The sequence below is a fragment of the Amphiprion ocellaris genome, chromosome 3, assembly GCF_022539595.1.
Source record: "Amphiprion ocellaris isolate individual 3 ecotype Okinawa chromosome 3, ASM2253959v1, whole genome shotgun sequence".
Classification (NCBI taxonomy): domain Eukaryota; kingdom Metazoa; phylum Chordata; class Actinopteri; family Pomacentridae; genus Amphiprion; species Amphiprion ocellaris.
Window position 1 is genome coordinate 16,013,798 of NC_072768.1, and position 18,087 is coordinate 16,031,884.

Genomic DNA, 18,087 nt, shown 5'->3' on the forward strand with positions numbered 1-18,087 from the left:
AACAGTGTGTACGATGGTGTGACGATTTTAACCATGTAGAAGTGTATTTCTCTCTTTTAACCAAAGGAGGGCGGCACTAAAACATGGGTTAAATATCAGTCAGCCACCTCTGCCAGTGAAGATGTAGCAGTAAGACACATCAGGCTATACATAGCCTTGTGCTCCAGCATAATGTGACCATGGAATGAAATGGAGTTTTCCCAGGAGCATTAAAAATGAGCAACCTAATGTCTAGTTTATGCAGTTTTTTGATGAAAAAAGAGCAAACAGGACACACAGAAATAGCATTACAAATATCACATTGATGGCAAAGTACATTCATGCACCTTAAATCACCACTTTGTCCTCTAGAAGAAAATTTCCAGCCCATTTTCTCTTATTTTGGTAAAGTCTTTGGGACAAGGACACGGGTGGTGATGCCATGGTTGAGGAATGCATCATGTCTCCTCACACAGTTTGTCCTTCTCCTTGGAGACGGCACAGCAGGCCTATTCTTAACTGGGCCTGGCTCAGAAATGGCCTGTGGACTCGATACACTGTGATGTCAATTAATACCTCTGCTTTTAATACGTATTTATTTTGGGGCAGCTGGAGTCACAGGCCAAAAAGAGAAACATATGTTAAGAGAGTGTGCACACTTTTTCTCACAAAGGCACACTGGCTCCCTGCAGGGTGAGTTCAGAGAGGTCATCTCCAGAAAATCCTCCTCATGTGGAAGCGGGTCTGCCGAGGACAGCAAAAATCCTCATGAAGCCCAACGATTCACCTTCGTAGCTGAACTGGATGTAAGAGCGAACTCGATCCCAAGAGTTTTAGCCAGTTGTATGTACTGCAGACCAGGGAGGGTGGAGCGGAGAGTGTTTTGCTCTTGTCAGACAGCAGGCGGGCGAGTGTGCCAGAGCAAAGCAGAGCTGTTCAGATTAAGCCGCCTGATTCCTTTAATGTTTTTTTCATCCTCTCTCCTCATCCAGGAGTTACTTGTTCTGACCTGCACAGTCCCAGACTCCCTGCCAAGGACACCAGGCATATGTACACACTCACACACACACACACACACACACACACTCATTCTGATGTTGACTCATTCATGATTTATCGCCAATATCTGTGAGACGACAAGGATAATTCAGTCTGCGCCTTTGCAACATTCCAAAGTAAATAGTTCTCAATGAAACAGATAGAGCAGGACGTGACTGTGCTCTGGCTCATCAACTCTGACAGCAACTTTGGACAGGAAATAAAGTATAATTGAGGATTTAATATGCATTCCGTACTGCTTTATAAATAATTGGAAGGACTTATGAGCTGAGGCACACCATCACAGGGGTAAAATTCCAACATCAGCTTTGTCTGGATAAAAGTATTTATGGCTTGCTTTGTTCTCTTTGATCAGGAACTGTAGTCTGGCAAGGTATCTGCTCGCTGTATGTGCTTATTTCTACCACAGATTAACATCACCCACGGTCTTGTAGCCTTTTGGGAACACATGAAATAGTTGTAGGCACTGATTTTTGCTTTCACTTTAGTGTCCAAGGAATGCCCAAGTCCAAGCGTCTCTGCCAACTGTTTGGCTATTTTTTCACTCATCCAACACGTCCTCGGTGTATCGCAGATGATCCACCACCTCTACATCCATCTGTCCTTTGCAGCTCTTGGCAATTCCCTACCAGCGGCCGCAGTCTTTTCTCAGGATGTGCAGGAGTTTACGTCCCAGGCTTGACTTCCACGGTTTAACAAGGCTCTTGGTGTTGATCATAAGTCGACCAGTCCTCCAGTCTTCATGGCCAGCAACTACATACTCAGATCCTGGAGAGGACAAGTGAAAAAAGCATTACTGCATTGCAATTCTGCTGAGAGTGTCACTAAAATACACAGAAAAGAAGAATCGCTGTGGGAAGCACATCATTATATTACTATAATAAGCAGTTAAACACTGTGCTGCTATGGCTGGCTGGGATGAATGTTGCCAGAAATGATTATCGTGGAGTGTAAGATGGGAAATAGTCTCATAACAGAGAAGTGGCTCTAAAATTTAAGTTGTAAATGTCCCATTTAAATGAGTGATGCAAGGACGCTGGAACCCACTCAAAGCCTCTGCGAGCAGCAACAGGGATCTCCTACTCAGGACAAAGCTGGCAGATTGTTCACTCAAGAGTCCACTAATTATACACTCCTGCATTGTGAGCAGTGAGGCGTCTCATTGGAACCAGGTTGTAGCTGACCTGGGTTGAGGATGGGACAGGTACAGCCTTGGATGGTCCAGGACTCCGGATAAAGAGTAACACTTCCCCTCTGGATCTTCATCTGAGGATTCTGGTATAAGACCTTCTTGACCTTGACTTCCACTTCGGCATGAGAGCCTTTATCATGAGCTGACATCACCTTCCCCACCAGCACTGCAGAAGCAACACACACACTGATTAGCAAAGTAGCTGTGTGAGAAACTGCCTAATCTTTCACTGCATGGATCGCTTTAAAAAAAAAAAATGTTTCCAAGGTTGAAAAGGAAAACAGAGAGGAAGAAGTACAAAGACTCATAATGCATAATGTCTGCTCTGGCTCTGAAGGGAGATTTGTCATGTCTCTCAAAATAATCAGGATGAGGTCATTGTTTTGTTTTGTTTTTTTGTTCTTTTCTGCTTTTCCTGGGGTGGGTACAAAGATTTGACAGAAACTAGCGTAAACTGAAAGCATGAGATTTGAAAGACATGGGCAGTGACCTAACACAGACAGTCTAATAAAAAGGTGGCATTGAGGTGAAGAATTAGAGGACTTATTAGTGAATAAAACTTGTGATTGTGCGATGTTTAATATAAAAGGATCTGGTAGCTTTTTTTCTTGAATAAACCCACTGTTATGATTAGCTAACACAATTTTGAATAAATTCGGGTAAAAATGTACTTACCATAGTCAAACTCCGCAGCACAAAAGAGTTTTGGACTGCCAAGTGTCACTTCTATGCATTCACATTTCTCTGGAAAAAAAATGGAACATGATCAGTAAGATAAATAATTCCATCACAATGTATAGATTTCAAGATCAGAACAATTGCATTTGTATCTGTGCAGGCTGACGAGTGTGCAGCCTGTTAAGTGTGATGTGACCTGTGACTCACCAGAGTGGTGCAGTGCAGAGAAAAGCTCCTCTACCCTAAAGAGTGCCATCTCACTATTATTGCTGCTGTGTCCCATGTGGCCGGCGGCTGTATAGAAGACCTCCACATCTGAGCTGTGCCGCAGAGGTAAAACCAGTCAGAGTCGTTGCCCCGCTCGGTGCTAATAATCCAGAAAGCACTCTACCTCTACAGCATGCATGACTTTATCCAGATTTATTTTTGCTGAAACATATGGCTAAGTCTTGGCTCTCACCCAGAAATGCAGTCACCAGTGTAGGGGTCACAGTCGCCTGTGCAGTCACACGGACGGCAGCCGTATTCATGAAGGCCCCAGTATCCCGTCATGCAGCTGTCACAATGGGGGCCTCCAACACCAGGCTTACAGGTGCACTCCCCACTGCTGGGGTTACAGAGAGGCCTGCCACCCGAGAGGACTGAGCCTACAGGGTGGCAAGAACAGGCTGCAGAGGAGGATAGGTGACAGAACAAGAGGACTGCATGTTAACATCTTTGTAATGTCTCCATCTCTGGCACTGATCTAGATGCACTCAGGATGCATTACGCTCTCAGGCAAAGGGCAAACACACTTGTAGAAGCACAAACAAACACAGTATATATAGCAAGCTCCCAGGGTAATATGAAAGTTAAATGTATTTTATCATCCACTTGTAACAAACAACAAGCTGGGAGTATGTACTCAACGTGGTTTAAGCAGCAGCAGCAGCAGCAGCAAAAACCAACAGTAAAGAGCGTCCCCCCTGAGAGGCAGTGAGATGACAGATTGAGTTCGTCACAAACTTGCTTCATCTGTTCCCCAAAATGGCATTTTTGTTCTTAAAAATGCTGCAGCGTGCCTGAAGGGGGGAAAGGGCAAGAATGGGAAAAATGTGCTCGGTCGGACCATGAGAAATTCCTCCATTGTTTGCAATTACAGTCACATTCCAAAACAGTAACGCAGATAAGTAAGCAAGAATGACAGAGATTCCTGCTAAGGAGCAGGCTGCAGTCTTCTTAGAGTCTCATCACTGGCAGGACTTAGAAAGGTGCTGAGGCAAATACCCTTATCAAAGAGATCAATATGTTTTACTCTAGAGGGTGAAACTAAAAATCAAATCTCCATCACTGTTCGCCAGATTTCAAAGGCTGCAGCTCTTAATTGGAATTCTCAGCTGGCGTCCAGCCAGACAGAGTTGTTGTTTAAGGCAAAAAGAAGCTACACTCCAGTAAAAAGGGCTCTTACGTTTGCAGGAGTCGGGTGCAGTTTTTGGCCTGCTGGGGTCTCTGTAGAAGCCCCTCTTGCAGTTGTGGCAGTGACGACCTTCTGTGTTGTGGCGGCAGTCGTCGCACACGCCGCCACTCCGCCGCCCTGTTGCCAACCACAGTCCTCGGCTGAAGTGACAGCTCTTGGCGTGGCCGTAACACTTGCACTCTTGGTTCAGATGGACGCACATAATGAAAGAAAGAATGAAGTGTGACACTACGGTCAGCTCATCTTTGAACTCTGAACCCTCCTGATAGAAGTGACAACTCTTAGAATAGCTGGCATTAAAAAACGAGGAGCTGCTCTGTTATTCACCATGCATCAGCGTCTGAAAGGTTGCATGTGATTTATGGCACTAAATTCATTTTGGAGATAAGTCAACATGCTGTGTGTCCTACTCTGCATTTGACTCTCCTGCCCCATCACTCACTCTGGCATTCATGTGGTGTCCCTGTGATGCCGTTGGCAGCCTGCCAGGGTTGGTCATTGTAGAGAGGTGCACAGCGCTCGCAGTGGTCGCCGGCTGTGTTATGTCTGCAAACACACTTACCGTGGACCTACCAAACAAACGCAACAGACAGAAAATTTAGAATTATTTGGCATTTTCTTGCATCTTTTTAACTGCTGACTGAATGGTTTACATCCAGGAGCACTCATTAGAGAAAAAAGTATTGCAACGTGAGTTGATGTCATTTCAAGTTTTCATTGCAGTTGAATTACATCGCTATTAGTTCATCAAAATTGTTGATTACAAATGAAAACTTTATGCATTTCATACATTTCTAGATTGGAGTTAGTATGCAGACATTACTGTTTAACTGATGCATTCACAGTCACTACCATCCTTCTTAAGTTTTGCAACATGCTAACATCTAAATGCACAATGACAGTGTTTACATGGTGTACAATTACCTGTGTAACAAACCTACACCCCTCAGTCTATGTTGGAAATAAACTAGTGCTTCTATTCTCCCCTTACAGTAAAGAGAATAACATGACTGAGACTATGGGTTGTTAAAGTATTAGGCTGAACACCATAATTAAGGTTTCCACATCCTTAAATCCCTGTAATGGTAGGTAAAGCTGTGGCTTAATATCCAGTCTTCACTGCAACCCTCAGCCTCAGCAGCACATACCAGCACACAGCTGAGTAACAAGGGAGTGGTGGGAACAAAAACCCCAAACCCTCTACCCCCAGCCCCACCACATCAACAAAGCAAACAGAACGCATCAGAAGACTTGACACAACATCTGAGTAAGTTTTCACAACAGAGCAAAGAGCACTGTGTTGTACCTGCTAGCTGTTCACAAAAGCCAGCTCAGAGTTGCTCACCATGTTGTTGCTCCTCTGTAGGCTGGGTTTGTAGCCCCTGGTGGGTACACAGTGGTCAGCATGTCCGTTGCAAAGGCAGCTGCCTTTGACAATAAAATCATAGATGGCGTAATGGTCTGTAGGGAGGACAGCGGCACCAGGATGTTTGGCCTGGCAGGGACACGTCTGACTCTGCAGCAGGCGAACTCTCAGGTTGGTGATCATGAGCTGGTCCTGAGCAGCCGGTCCATAGGGATCCACTGAGCGCCAGGGCGACAGAGCTCGATAGATCACCTGGAAATAGAAGAACAGGACACGTGAAAATCTCTTGTTTCACTTGTAAAAGCCACTCTAAAAGACCATGACGAAAACATAAATTGGGCCTCTTGTTTCTTGGCCTTCCAGAGAAAAAACACGTATCAATCTGGTTTTCCTTTCATGCTCCACTAATGACTGCTGTTCTTGAGAAATCTAACTAGCTCCGATGAATAAATGTTACACTTTGTTGAATATTGATCTTTCAGGTGTATCCTCTCTGTCTGCCTCTTGACTGATCGTGTACCAGCATGAAAGAAAAGTGTGACTGACTCCAAACACATATTGAAGTATTACATTTTAAAGCATATTTACCTAAAATAATTGATGCATTTCCCATTTTCTGTATGTGCACAGGAACTTCATTAGTTTTAATGTAATGTGACTGTCTCAAAAAAGTCCATTTTTCAGTTAAACAGCAACTGTATTCAATACTTTTTCCAGGTTTGCACAGGTCAATCCCTCCAATAGCCAACACAAAGGAATAACTGAATTAGTTTTTACAAAGTTTTCATATCCTGTGTGGTCCTCCTGCCCATATCTAATTGTCTTGTCCTTCAAATTTGTGCTGTGTGAGAGACTTGAATCAGAATGTGACAGGTTGCGGCACCAAGTGGTCAGTGAGTACAAAACAAATATCATTCACTGTAACAAACAGAATCTGATCTCCAGTCTTGTCTCACAAAAAGCTGGTTTATGATGATCACACAATGTCTTTGCTACAAGAAGAAGGCTAAAATTAAATATATTATACGATATGAGAGTTTTGCACTGGATAAAAACATGACGATAAAATATTTTGATTCTTGATATTTAGGGATATTAATTCAGTCATTTAACTGGAAATGTCCCAAAATGGTCTCAGGCCCTTTAGAGCAAAAACAAATCTTAACCAACCAGTGAGAGTCCCTCTATCTGTGGCCATCTGTTTGAATGAATGGCCTGCTCATGAATTAACCATGGCTCGTTTATCTGGCTCAGACGTCCCTGTGATGACACAGCATGTCCAGAAAATGCTTTGGGAGAGCATCAAAGATAAAAGCGACCACTGATATTATAGTTGTGCATGTCAAAGCAGTTTGAGGCTTAGAAGACACAGCTCATCGGAGGGGATTAGTTTACAAAGCTTGGTCAACTGTTTGCTCTGTGGTTTGTGTGATATCAGCTTATACGGCATCCTGGTGCCAATAAATGGACAACAAGAGTGAGACAGATGGCGGGTGCTGTTACTATGAAGTGACGGGGGAAATGTCTGGCAGTGGGGTTTTGATGTGGTCACTCTCAGATCTCTGAAATAAAATCATTATCCAATACTGAAACTGTGTTGTCGTCCTTCAGATCTTCCTCTGAGCTCCATCTCAGTTCTGATGGCACAAAAGTTGACTGTAGACCCTCTAGTCTACTCTTGAGTTTTACTCTGATGTCAAGCAAAGAAGTCAATCTCGATTCATTACAATGAACGCCAATATGTTCATTTTGATAGTTTTCACAGTTTTCAAAGACAACAGTTTAAAAATAGTGTGCATTCTGAGTCGGTTAACACAGAAACGCTCACATAGACTGAAGTTATCTAGCTGGTTTCATACCCCAAATCCTACATGATACCAGACTTTAATGGGTTTGTTTTGAGGGATATGGATATATTAACAATAAAACTTTTTCCAGGTGTGTAGCAGTAGATCAAATCTTGTGCACCCACTACTATCTCAGTACCTGGGTGACATTTACCAGGCACAGCGCTTATTTTGTTCCAGATTTCTGAGTGAAATTAACCCACCTCTCCTCTGCTACAGGGGAAAGCTCCCGAATACTTGGAGGTACAAGTGGCCCCACTCTCCCCCACTGGTGACCCCTCTGCCACTCCGAACTCCTCCTCACAGCGACGCGCAAAGTATCTGAGGGTCTTCCATGTGCGCCCCCGGTCCTGGGAGCGCTCCAGCACCATAGCAGCAGGGCGGGGGGAGCGGAACACCAGGATCAGATGGGTGAAGAGAAACTCCGTCTCCAGGTCCAGCTGTAGCGTCTCCGCCTTCACCCCCTCCGCGGACTGCCACCAGGTGTCAGGGTAGCGGAAGGAGGAGTCGCTCATAGCGGAGGGAGGGTGCGCTTGGCTGGGGATGGCGGAGTTGCACCGGCTGCATGTCGCCGCCGGGCAGGACTCCCTGCTGCGGGGGGCTGCAGGCTGTTTGTAGAAGCAGTAGGGCTCCGAGGAGTTGAAACCGCAGACCGACCCGGTGCTCAGAACTCTGCCCTGGGCCAAGTTGCCCATGCGCGGGTTGCAGGCTCGACCAGAGCAGCGGCGCTCCACAGCTGGATCTCTGACTTTAGGCGACTCTGGTGAGAGAAAAGGTGCGTTTACAGTGTGATTTGAGCAAAAGTGAGAAAACAACTGCAGCTATGTCAGCCCATCCAGCCATTTAAAATTTCAATTTCTTGAAATATTTGCGCACAAGGCTGGTTTCATTCATTCACATCCTCATAAAGCGCTACAAGTCTGGTTCAGGTTTAAACAGGTTCAACTCACCGACTGGAGGAGGAGAGGATGCGCACACTGGGATAATGACAAGTAAAGTCCACAGTCTCATCCTGAAGGAGCAGAAACTCTGCATAAATCCGAGTATTGTCGAGGAAAAACGCGCATTAAACAGGTAGATCTATGGATATCCACTTATCACATACTCCTTCAAGTATAAAACGATCATTTACAAGCGGTTAAGACGCAGACATTTGGAAACACTGAGCTTATCTCTGCCTGTCGTGGTGTAGAAATGCCTCGTTAGACTTAAATTGTATCATGTGAGAGCTCTGCAGTTATCCTTAAATGATTCCATCCCACACACCTCTGGGTTCAAGTTTGCTTTGGAGAGTTTCATTGACATTTGGGAATATGAGGAGATTAGCACCGCCCTCTTCTGGTCCTTTCCCAGACCACTCCCATGGACTCCTAAAATCAGACTTTTCAAAACCATTTCTGGAAGACTTCTTGGCCTAATGTGTGCATTAAATATCAGATGTTTTTTATTATTTAAAAATGCTGATAAAGATGATTATAAAGATGATGATTCTACTTTTATCATCATGTTTATATTAATGTCTTTCATTTATGAACAACAATCCACCTCACAAAAAGTCATTTTTAGCAATAAATGTGTATCTTGCCTTAAAATAGGATTGTATTCCTCAGTAAGCACAACACAAAACATAAACTGAGACATTCAGATCATATCAGCAAAACCACCAGTGTCACATTCCTGCCACATATCACCGCTTATTCCTAACTGCCATTCATTAACTTCACTTTACCTGCCTACCAGACAGACAACAGACCTGAACCTGAAGGGTCACACAACCCTTGACCTAAAGGATCATCCAGTTGCATGTCTTTTTTATGTTTACTTTAAGAGCTACATCACCTCACTGAGCCAAAAGATACTTTTAAGGGGAAAAAAAGTGCACCACAGGCAGGCAGAGATTTATCATCCTAATTTGATACTGCATAAAAGCTTTAAAGTGTGGACAGGATGAGAAAAAGGGGAGCAGAAACTCAGAGACAGGACAGACTGATGAGTGAAGATGAAAAAGGGAACAGATTATACATCAAACCTGTGAATATGTGAGGTCAGGAGTAATCTGTTCTCACGGGGAAAATGGCCTGCCACATGAATCATCCTCTCCTATGCGTGCATGTATATGTTAAAGGAGAAGAAGAAGGGGGTGGCTGAGGATTCTCAGTCTCTTCCCTTAGGCATCCCGGCCCTGACGGATCAGGACATTCCTGGAATACTGCGACTCTCGTCACAGCGACGGCCTCCTCTGTTTAAAAGGGACATGGTTCATGTCTGTGTGTTTTTAGATCTGCATGGGCTATTTCAGTTGTCTCCAGATGATCCGCCGGGGCAAGGGGTGATGCACCTTGAGCTTTTCTCTTTGCACATCACTTGCATGTTTTCCAATCCTCAAATCCCAGGAGTCACCATGAAAAATGCTGCAGGAAGGATGTCTAATCTCGGCCAGTCTGTGGTGTATTCCCCTGGTAGGATGAAAGCAGCGTACGTTACAAGAAAATTCCTTTACTCTCTTTAACTGCGGCCGTTTGTTGTTTTCCTCTGTTGCACAACTCCTACTCAACCATATCATTAAAGGAATAGTTTGACATTTGGGAAAACATTTGCTTTTTTCCTGAGTGTTAGATCAGAGGACTGGTATCCCTCTTATGTCTGTAAAGTCAATGTGAAGCTACAGCCAGCAGCTAGTTAGCATAGCTGAGAAAAAAACACAAACTACAACAACTGGCTTTTAAAGTGTAAAACTTACTATTTAATGCATTACATCTTCTTGGTTTGACAGAAAGGGTTAGAGTGACGGTGCTTGTGCGTTCATCTCCAGGTTCAGACAACCTTCAGAGACTCCAACAAGTCAGGCCAAGAAGTAGTCTTGTACCACACCAGCTGTGAAACCCACAATTAGTCGCTTTTACTCTTCATTTTTCATAAAAGGTAAAAACAAACAAACAAAAAAAAAACATATAACAAGTTACTCGGTGAGGTTTAGAAGCACTTGCAGGTGGATTTTGTTGCAGGCTGGTTGTCTCCAGTCTTTCTTCTTGCTCAGTGCAGACATGAGAGTGGTATAAATCTTCTCATCTAACTCCTGCTAAAAAAGCAAAACCAGATGTTTCCCAAAATATACAATCATTCCTTGAGGAGAGAACAGTGTTGTCCTTAAAAAAGGTCTAAAAAAAAAAAAAAGGTGGCTCTAACCTCTCGAACCAGTAATTATGTCAGTTCTGTTGTATATTTAAACAACCGGCTTCTAAGTGCACCACAGACAAAGGCTCAGGGACTAAATGTGAGGCCAAACATTATAATACAGGGGGATTAGTTCAATAACACATGGAATATTGGCATGAAATGATACTCCTTGTGTTAAATTACCTCCCAGTCTGCTACATTCTTGTGCCGGACCTCCAACCAGTGGTGCTGCAATGGTCTCGTCATCTAATGGCCCAATAAGATGACAGACGCAGGACTGCTGCCCAGCTTTATTTCCAGACTGTAAAAGGATATGGCTCCCTCCCCTCTCATGCCGCCATGTCACCTAGTACCTTCAGCTCACTGAACCGTCTCAACCTTTGCAAGTAATCTGTCTACTCTGCTGTAAAAGCCAGACAAAAAGCCAGACATGCTCCAGGCAAGGAGGGAAGGTGCCTTGCCCACAGGCTAAGCATTAAATGCAGGCCTCCAAACGCCCACTGCCGCTGGTTTTCTTGCTCTTCCATTTTTATGACGTTTATCACTGCTATCTTTCTGCTCGATCCTAGCCATAACATTGCCCCCATTCACATTTCATCAGACGGTGTAATCTGTAATGACAAAAAAACTCAAAACAGGTCTGTGTTACGTAAATATTGGCTCCAAAATGTAACTCTCCATATGATATAACTCATTTTGTATTACTTTCCTCTGGAAGTTTATGCTCTATATTTTACATCACCTTTTGACATGTTCGCTTATTGCACAGGAAAGAAGTAACAGATGACTGAGCACAAGCCTGATTTAACAGCAAGACTGGACACAGAACCAGGGGACCTGTGGGAGTTTCACCTTCATAAAAAACCAGGCAGGCGGACATGGCCCATTTTTATGTTTTAGTGGTGTGGGAGGGGAACGGAAGTCCCACAAAGGCCTAAAATGGACCCGTGTCATGTCATCTGCTACATGGCACGAATAAAAGCAGGAAAAAACATACAGTATTATTAACAGCGAGGGAGGAAGCTGTAACTCTTTTAAACATTGTACTAAACACAGGTGTGAGTTCTTCTTTTGTGTGCCTGATAAATGATAGCTGGAAAGGCAAACAAGTGACCATAGAGGCAGAAACGACTGATATTACAGATGACAAGAGTTTATGTGTGTATTACACGTGATGTAACTGAGGGTTGGACATTACTTAAAGGTTAAGCGACATTACTGACTGCATCTATATTGTATTTAGCATACTAACTGAAAATTTCAAAGGTTTGTCTCATAACAATAAATCTGGAAAACAACCAAATGCAAAACTCTGCTTCATTTCGTCTTTAATACGAAATGCTGTTGGAAATTTAAATAAACTGAAGTTTTGTAGGGACTGTTATCCATTTTTCTTGTTATAACTTGTGTCATCACTCATTGCTCGCTCACTACTGACGGAGAGATCCATCGCACAAAAAATATTCGTAGCGTAGCTTTACACATCATTGGTTATTTTTTTAATGTCTAAATGATAGATTCACTCAAGATAAATTAAAATCCTTGATGCCAGACAATAAAGTTCTGTTGTGTTCCGAAAACTACCGATAACTGTGTTAAAATCTTTGGTATAAATCAGTTCAGGGAAAACTTTTAGCTTGCCCTTTGTTACATTTTAATTTATGAAGTTGGTTGCAGTTCTCAATTTCTGTCAGTGTTTTATGGCAGCTTCAAAAAACAGTACACTTTTGTTGTGATTTGTGCTAAGTGTACACTTTATAGTAAAACATAGAGTGTTATGAATAAGTGAATAGTGAAGGGCATGAGATTCACCTCTAAGACGAATCAAAGATGTTTTTTCATTATGGCACGTATAGCAAAACACTTACAGCATGCTGCCTCCCAGAAGCGATATAGGTTGTGACTTTGGAAAGCAAACTTAAAGACCTCTAGTGGTTGTTAATCATGGGATGCCTTTTGGCTGGTTCAAGCTAAAACCTGTTGAAAGAACACAGCTCCATTACTTAGATAAAATTGACCCTACTTTGCCATTTACTCAGGAGTATTTACAACGTTTAAGCGCACTTCTGAGATGAAAATTGCACAAAAAGCCATAAAACACTTGAAATGTGGCGCTAGATTGATAATAACCATAACGTTTGCGTGGTAAAGGCGTCTATTTCTGTAGATGATTGATGGTAAACCTCTTTAAACCTCTACCTTCAGTGGGTGAGGTCGAGGAGGAGGTGCAGCTTCACCCTGTGGCTGCTTAGTTGAGACAGGATGATAATCTGGGTAAAGGATGGAGAAGATCTCTGGATTGGAGCCTGTGTTATGAGAGGAATGTCTGCTGCCTCACCACCATGACCTTGCTTTAAGCTCCACGTCTGTCCCATGTTGTTGTGTGATGTACTGTAGTAGGAGTAACTATACATGTAAGACACGGCCTCGCTGTCAGACAGGTCAGGACAGGATGACATTATCAGAGAGCAGCCTGACAGTAAGTCCTGTTAGGCATTAGAGGCCTTTATTAAGCTTCAGTGAAGCTAATCTTTGTCATGACTTTTCTGTTCTACCCTCTGGAAAAATAATGTTTAGGCTTAACAACAAAAAAACATTTAGTATTTTTGAGTTATGACAACTTCTAATGAAGTTATGTTTGACCAACAACTTGCATTGAGTTCAGTGAAATACCTTCTACTCTATAATCAAAGGTATTTTATCACCAATCTTATTTGTCTAAAATTGTCCAGGCATGTTAAGATGAGGGAGGAAATGAAATCCTGAACTCAAGTGATGAAAAATAGTAGTTATCAAGCCAATTTCATTAAGTTACCTCAACTTGAATTAAGTTTTAAATCAACTAATGCAGAAATTTGAGTTTAAATTACACATAATTGTAAGCTAATGTAAATACCAACAATATTATGTCAACTCAACACATCAAAATAATGTTTGCAACTCAAAGGGTTTATTTAATACAATAAATTAGATTTTTTTTGTTTTTTAAATCATGATAACCAGCAATTTATTTAAGTGGTATGAAAAGATCCCATGAATTATTTTTTGGGTCAATATATAATTGAGGGACTTTTGAAGTCGGTCCGTGTACGGATCTGGTAATTGGATTTTCCGTTCTGAAACGGGTATTGAAAAACAAAAAAAAGAGTGGTTAGACAATGGTCAGTCGCACCCTGAAGTGGACATTGATTGGCTGCCATTGTGTTTTGGGCTTGTTTAGCATAAACTGATAGGCTCCGATTGAAGTTGGGAGGGCCAGGTGAGGAGCGGAGAGGAGACGTGAAAATGGAGGAGCATGTGAGAGTTGTTGGTCCCATGAATGGAAAATTTACATTTCAAAAACGCCTCGACGGCACCATTGATAAAGGTAGAGTGATATGCATTCTTTGTAAGAAGGAGTTTGCTTACCACCGAAGTAGCTCAAGCTTAGCCTACCACATCAACGCAAAGCACCCAGTCGCGAGTGCAGCCACAGCTAATGTTAGCAACGAAGACGTTAGCAGTTTAGCGAGCCATAGCAAAGCACTTCGCCAAACTAAACTTGAGGAGAACACCTCGCGTATGAGCAAGTCTGCGACAGACAAGCTGACGAATGTTTTTGCCAAGTGGATAGCGATGAACTGCAGGCCGATAAACATAGTGGAAGACGAGGGATTAACAGAGGTGTTGCAAACTGCGTCCAATGACCCATCATACAAGCCACCGTGCAGGACTACAGTGACGAACAAATTCAGCAAGATGTACGACGGCGAAAAGAAAAACAAACTTCAGATTTTGTTGGGAGGATTCGCCCAGCTATGTTGCATTAACCCAGTGTTTCTCAAATAGTGGGGCGCGCCCCCCCTGGGGGGGCACAGAGGCATGTCAAGGGGGGCGCGGGCCACTGGAAGGAAAAGGTCCTTCAACACGGAACTAATTAGCTGAACTATTGTTTTAACGTCGGCTTGTTTTTCGCGGCGTACAACAATACTGAAATTGTGCTGGCCCCATAGACTATATGCCATAGATATAAATAATAATGATCTTCTGTATATATCTATGGTATATGCACTGGCCGTTCAGACTCCGAAGTACAGACTCCTGAGAACAGGAGAACGCATCGTTAATGTGCAGTCGGAACACCAACGTACTTGATTACGTCACATGCTCTGCTCATCTCCTCCGATTATTTTTACCAGCAATGTCAAACATACGGCCTGCGGGTCAAAACCGGTCCCCCAGACGGTCCATTTCGGCCCGCGGGACGACTTTACAAATGATAAAAATTACAACAACATTAACTGTAAATTTGTAAAACTGTAAATTTAAAATAATTTCTAGAACTTGACAAGTTGTTCTGATCATGAAATGAAATACTAGATTGTTCAGTTCCAGATACCTGTGACTGAATGTTTTGTGTTTTTGTAGATAAACTGTTATCTGGCAGTTACAATGCATGTGTAAATGATGAACTGAGGCATAATAGGCTACTGTTGAAATTGAACTTGTTTTCCATAAGAAATTTCAGGTTCATAATATTTTGTAAAAAGATAGTTCATCAAATGTGAACATTTTCGGAATGTACTTTTTTGAACTAAAACAAAGGGGAAAAGTTGGAGTTGTGGTTATTTATAGGTTGTTATTATGCTGTGATTTTACTTGGTGGGGCCCACTGGAGATCAGATTGGATTTATGTGGTCCCTGGACTAAAATGAGTCCAACAAAACGGAATGGAACAAAATGGAATCAGATAAAATAGCACAGCCCTGCATATTCATGTTTTTACAGTTTCATATATATATATATATATATATATATATATATATATATATATATATATATATATATACATACATACACACACACACACACACACACACACACACACACACAAAGTTATTGGGGGGGCACGAAAGTTTTTTGTCCTCCAAAGGGGGGCCCGACAGAAAAAATTTGAGAACCACTGCATCAACTGGAGATCGCTGGACCTTAGCTGGCAACCACAGCTATTTGGGGGTGACCGGACACTTTATTGATGGTGAGTGGAACCTCAACTCATTTGCACTGACTGTCATGAAAACTGAAACCAGGCACTTTGCTGATAAATGTCTTGAACAGTTTCTCAAAGTGGCAAATGACCGGGGAATTGAAAACAAGATATCCACCATCGGTACAGACAGCGCAGCAAACATGCTGGCTGCTATGAGAGCTCTTCCATACGAGTACATCGCCTGCAATGCTCACATTCTCCAGAGGAGCATCACGATCTGCCTCGATAGCAGCGGGGTTGCCGGTGTACTAGCAAAGTGCCTCAAGACTGTTGGCCATTTTAAACAAAGTCCTGCGAGTACCACAGAACTTAACCAGCAACAAGTAGCACTTGGAAAAAAGAGCGAGCAACTTATGCAGGATGTACCGACCAGGTGGAATTCGACTCTCGCAATGGTCTCACGTCTCCTACGCAACCGAGAAGCTGTCCAGGCTATGTTGGACCAACAGAACAACCACAGATTGGTTATTCCAACCGAAGCTGAGTGGGGGAAACTGCAGAGGCTGGAGGTCCTGCTTGAACCATGCAGGTAAGCAAATAAATAAACACCTGTCCATTTTAGTGACATAAACTACTGTTATATGTGTAATACAAAAAATAATGAACGTTAGGTTGTTACTTTTAAGGACAATTAAATTGGAAATCAGTTACACTGTAAATATCCCGCTAAGTTTATTTTGCAAACCTATCCACCTCTGCAGGTATGCGACTGAGCTGCTGAGTGGTGAGGCCTACGTCTCTTGCTCTGTAGTGCTGCCTGCTTTTCGCCATCTGGACCGTGTCATGGACATCACTGATGATGATCCTGCCTACGTGGTAAAGTTCAAGAATGCCTTCCAGAGTGACCTAGCAGCACGGCGAGCTGATGCCAACAAAACATGGTTTAGGGGGGCCACAGCACCGGATCCACGTTTTAAGGATTTGAAATGTCTTCCAAGAGGAAAGAGGGAACAGGTAAAGACTATAAGGATAAGCTCGACTATTGAGTCCAATTTATCAAATCAGACTTTATTTATAGAACATTTCACACATAAGAAATGCAACACAAAGTGCTTCACAAAATAAAATAAAACAAAAAGTAAAATAAAATGGCTTACCGCACTTAGTATTAATGACAATCATTCATTCATCCACTCGTCCATGTATGTATGTATGTATGTATGTATTCATTCATTCATTCATTCATTCATTCATTCATTCATTCATTCATTCATTCATTCATTCAGGTGTGGACCAGTCTGGAGAACATGCTCCAAGCAGCAGAGCCCAGAAGAGCAGCTACTCTTCAGCCCTCCACAGAGGATGATGAACCAGCGCAGAAGAAGAGGAGGAGCTCTCTCCTACTGGGGTCTGACTCTGACTCAGAAGAAGGTGGAATGGAGTCTGGAGAGCTGCGGTGCTACAGAGCAGAACCCAGCATCAGTATTGATGACTGTCCCCTGCAGTGGTGGTATGCTCACTCAGGAGCCTATGAACAGCTGCCAGTCCTAGCATGCAAATACCCGGCCTCCCCGGCAACCTCTGTACCTTGTGAGAGACTGTTTAGCCTCGCAGGCCACATAGTGCAAAAAAAAAAAAAGGGCAGCCTTGCTCCCAGAAAATGTGACCAAGCTGGTCTGTCTCAGTGACTGGCTGAAGAGGAAATAAGAGGCATGAGGTCAGCATGGCTGCTATATCCTCTGTAGCCTACTGGAAATGATTGCTTGTTATTTCAGCACTTTTTGTGATGATGAACAATGTTATTTTGATGTGCTAACTTACAGCACTGTGATTGATGGGTCTGTTTTAGTTGTTTTATCTGAAGCAGAAGAAATGCAGCAAGTTCTGTGTTCAATACTTGTATTCCTCAGAAAAGTGTTCTTACTTTTTTTGGTGTTAACTTACAGCACTTTATATGGACCTGATGTTTTATTTTATTTTCTAATTATTTAGAGATTGACAAAAGAGCACAGCAATATTCCCTCTGGTGGTCGAAACTAAAGGTTTCATGCAGCACTTGGGACTAGTCTCAAATACATAAATGGTTAGAACTGCATTTGTTCAAGTCTGTTGAAAACAATAAATTAACTTATAAAGCCACTTTTTTGTTATATATCAATCTTTTGATCTGCCACAATAATGTAATGAATTTAAATGGAAATACCTCAATTTGAGGGCTTTTCTCAGCAATTTTTAGGTGATATTTTAAAAAGAGATTAATTAGATCAATTAGTTACAGATCGTAATTAATTAATCTCTTTTTTTAATCTCTTGACAGCACTAAAAGTAACTAAATGAGTTTATGCCTCAAACTTTATTTTACAA

General features: G+C 42.6%; 2 protein-coding genes across 2 annotated transcripts; one reads left to right on the plus strand and one right to left on the minus strand.

The window, feature by feature from the left end:
* Positions 1 to 209: 209 nt before the first annotated feature.
* Positions 210 to 11,117, minus strand: LOC111574662 (netrin-4-like). The gene is made up of 12 exons (XM_023279364.3): positions 10,938 to 11,117; positions 9,607 to 10,033; positions 8,528 to 8,589; positions 7,781 to 8,337; positions 5,710 to 5,982; positions 4,807 to 4,933; positions 4,356 to 4,544; positions 3,369 to 3,576; positions 3,116 to 3,228; positions 2,906 to 2,974; positions 2,223 to 2,396; positions 210 to 1,806 (listed from the first exon to the last, which is right to left on the minus strand). The coding sequence occupies exons 2-12, from the start codon at positions 9,669 to 9,671 to the stop codon at positions 1,664 to 1,666; spliced, it is 1,980 nt and encodes a 659-aa protein (XP_023135132.3). The 5' UTR covers positions 9,672 to 10,033; positions 10,938 to 11,117; the 3' UTR covers positions 210 to 1,663.
* Positions 11,118 to 15,618: 4,501 nt separating this feature from the next.
* LOC118470941 (zinc finger BED domain-containing protein 4-like) lies at positions 15,619 to 17,852 on the plus strand. Its single transcript, XM_035952466.2, has 3 exons — positions 15,619 to 16,312; positions 16,485 to 16,737; positions 17,010 to 17,852. The coding sequence occupies exons 1-3, from the start codon at positions 15,807 to 15,809 to the stop codon at positions 17,409 to 17,411; spliced, it is 1,161 nt and encodes a 386-aa protein (XP_035808359.1). The 5' UTR covers positions 15,619 to 15,806; the 3' UTR covers positions 17,412 to 17,852.
* Positions 17,853 to 18,087: the final 235 nt, after the last annotated feature.

Excerpts from the sequence above, each read along its gene's own strand:
- LOC118470941 (XM_035952466.2), top strand. The coding sequence starts at position 15,807 with ATGAAAACTGAAACCAGGCACTTTGCTGATAAATGTCTTGAACAGTTT. Across the intron at positions 16,313-16,484 it reads GTCCTGCTTGAACCATGCAG|GTATGCGACTGAGCTGCTGA; the intron begins GTAAGCAAATAA and ends CCACCTCTGCAG. Across the intron at positions 16,738-17,009 it reads CAAGAGGAAAGAGGGAACAG|GTGTGGACCAGTCTGGAGAA; the intron begins GTAAAGACTATA and ends TCATTCATTCAG.
- LOC111574662 (XM_023279364.3), bottom strand. The coding sequence starts at position 9,671 with ATGATTCATGTGGCAGGCCATTTTCCCCGTGAGAACAGATTACTCCTG. Across the intron at positions 4,934-5,709 it reads TACAGAGGAGCAACAACATG|GTCCACGGTAAGTGTGTTTG; the intron begins GTGAGCAACTCT and ends TTTGTTTGGTAG. Across the intron at positions 3,577-4,355 it reads TGCACCCGACTCCTGCAAAC|CCTGTTCTTGCCACCCTGTA; the intron begins GTAAGAGCCCTT and ends CCTCCTCTGCAG.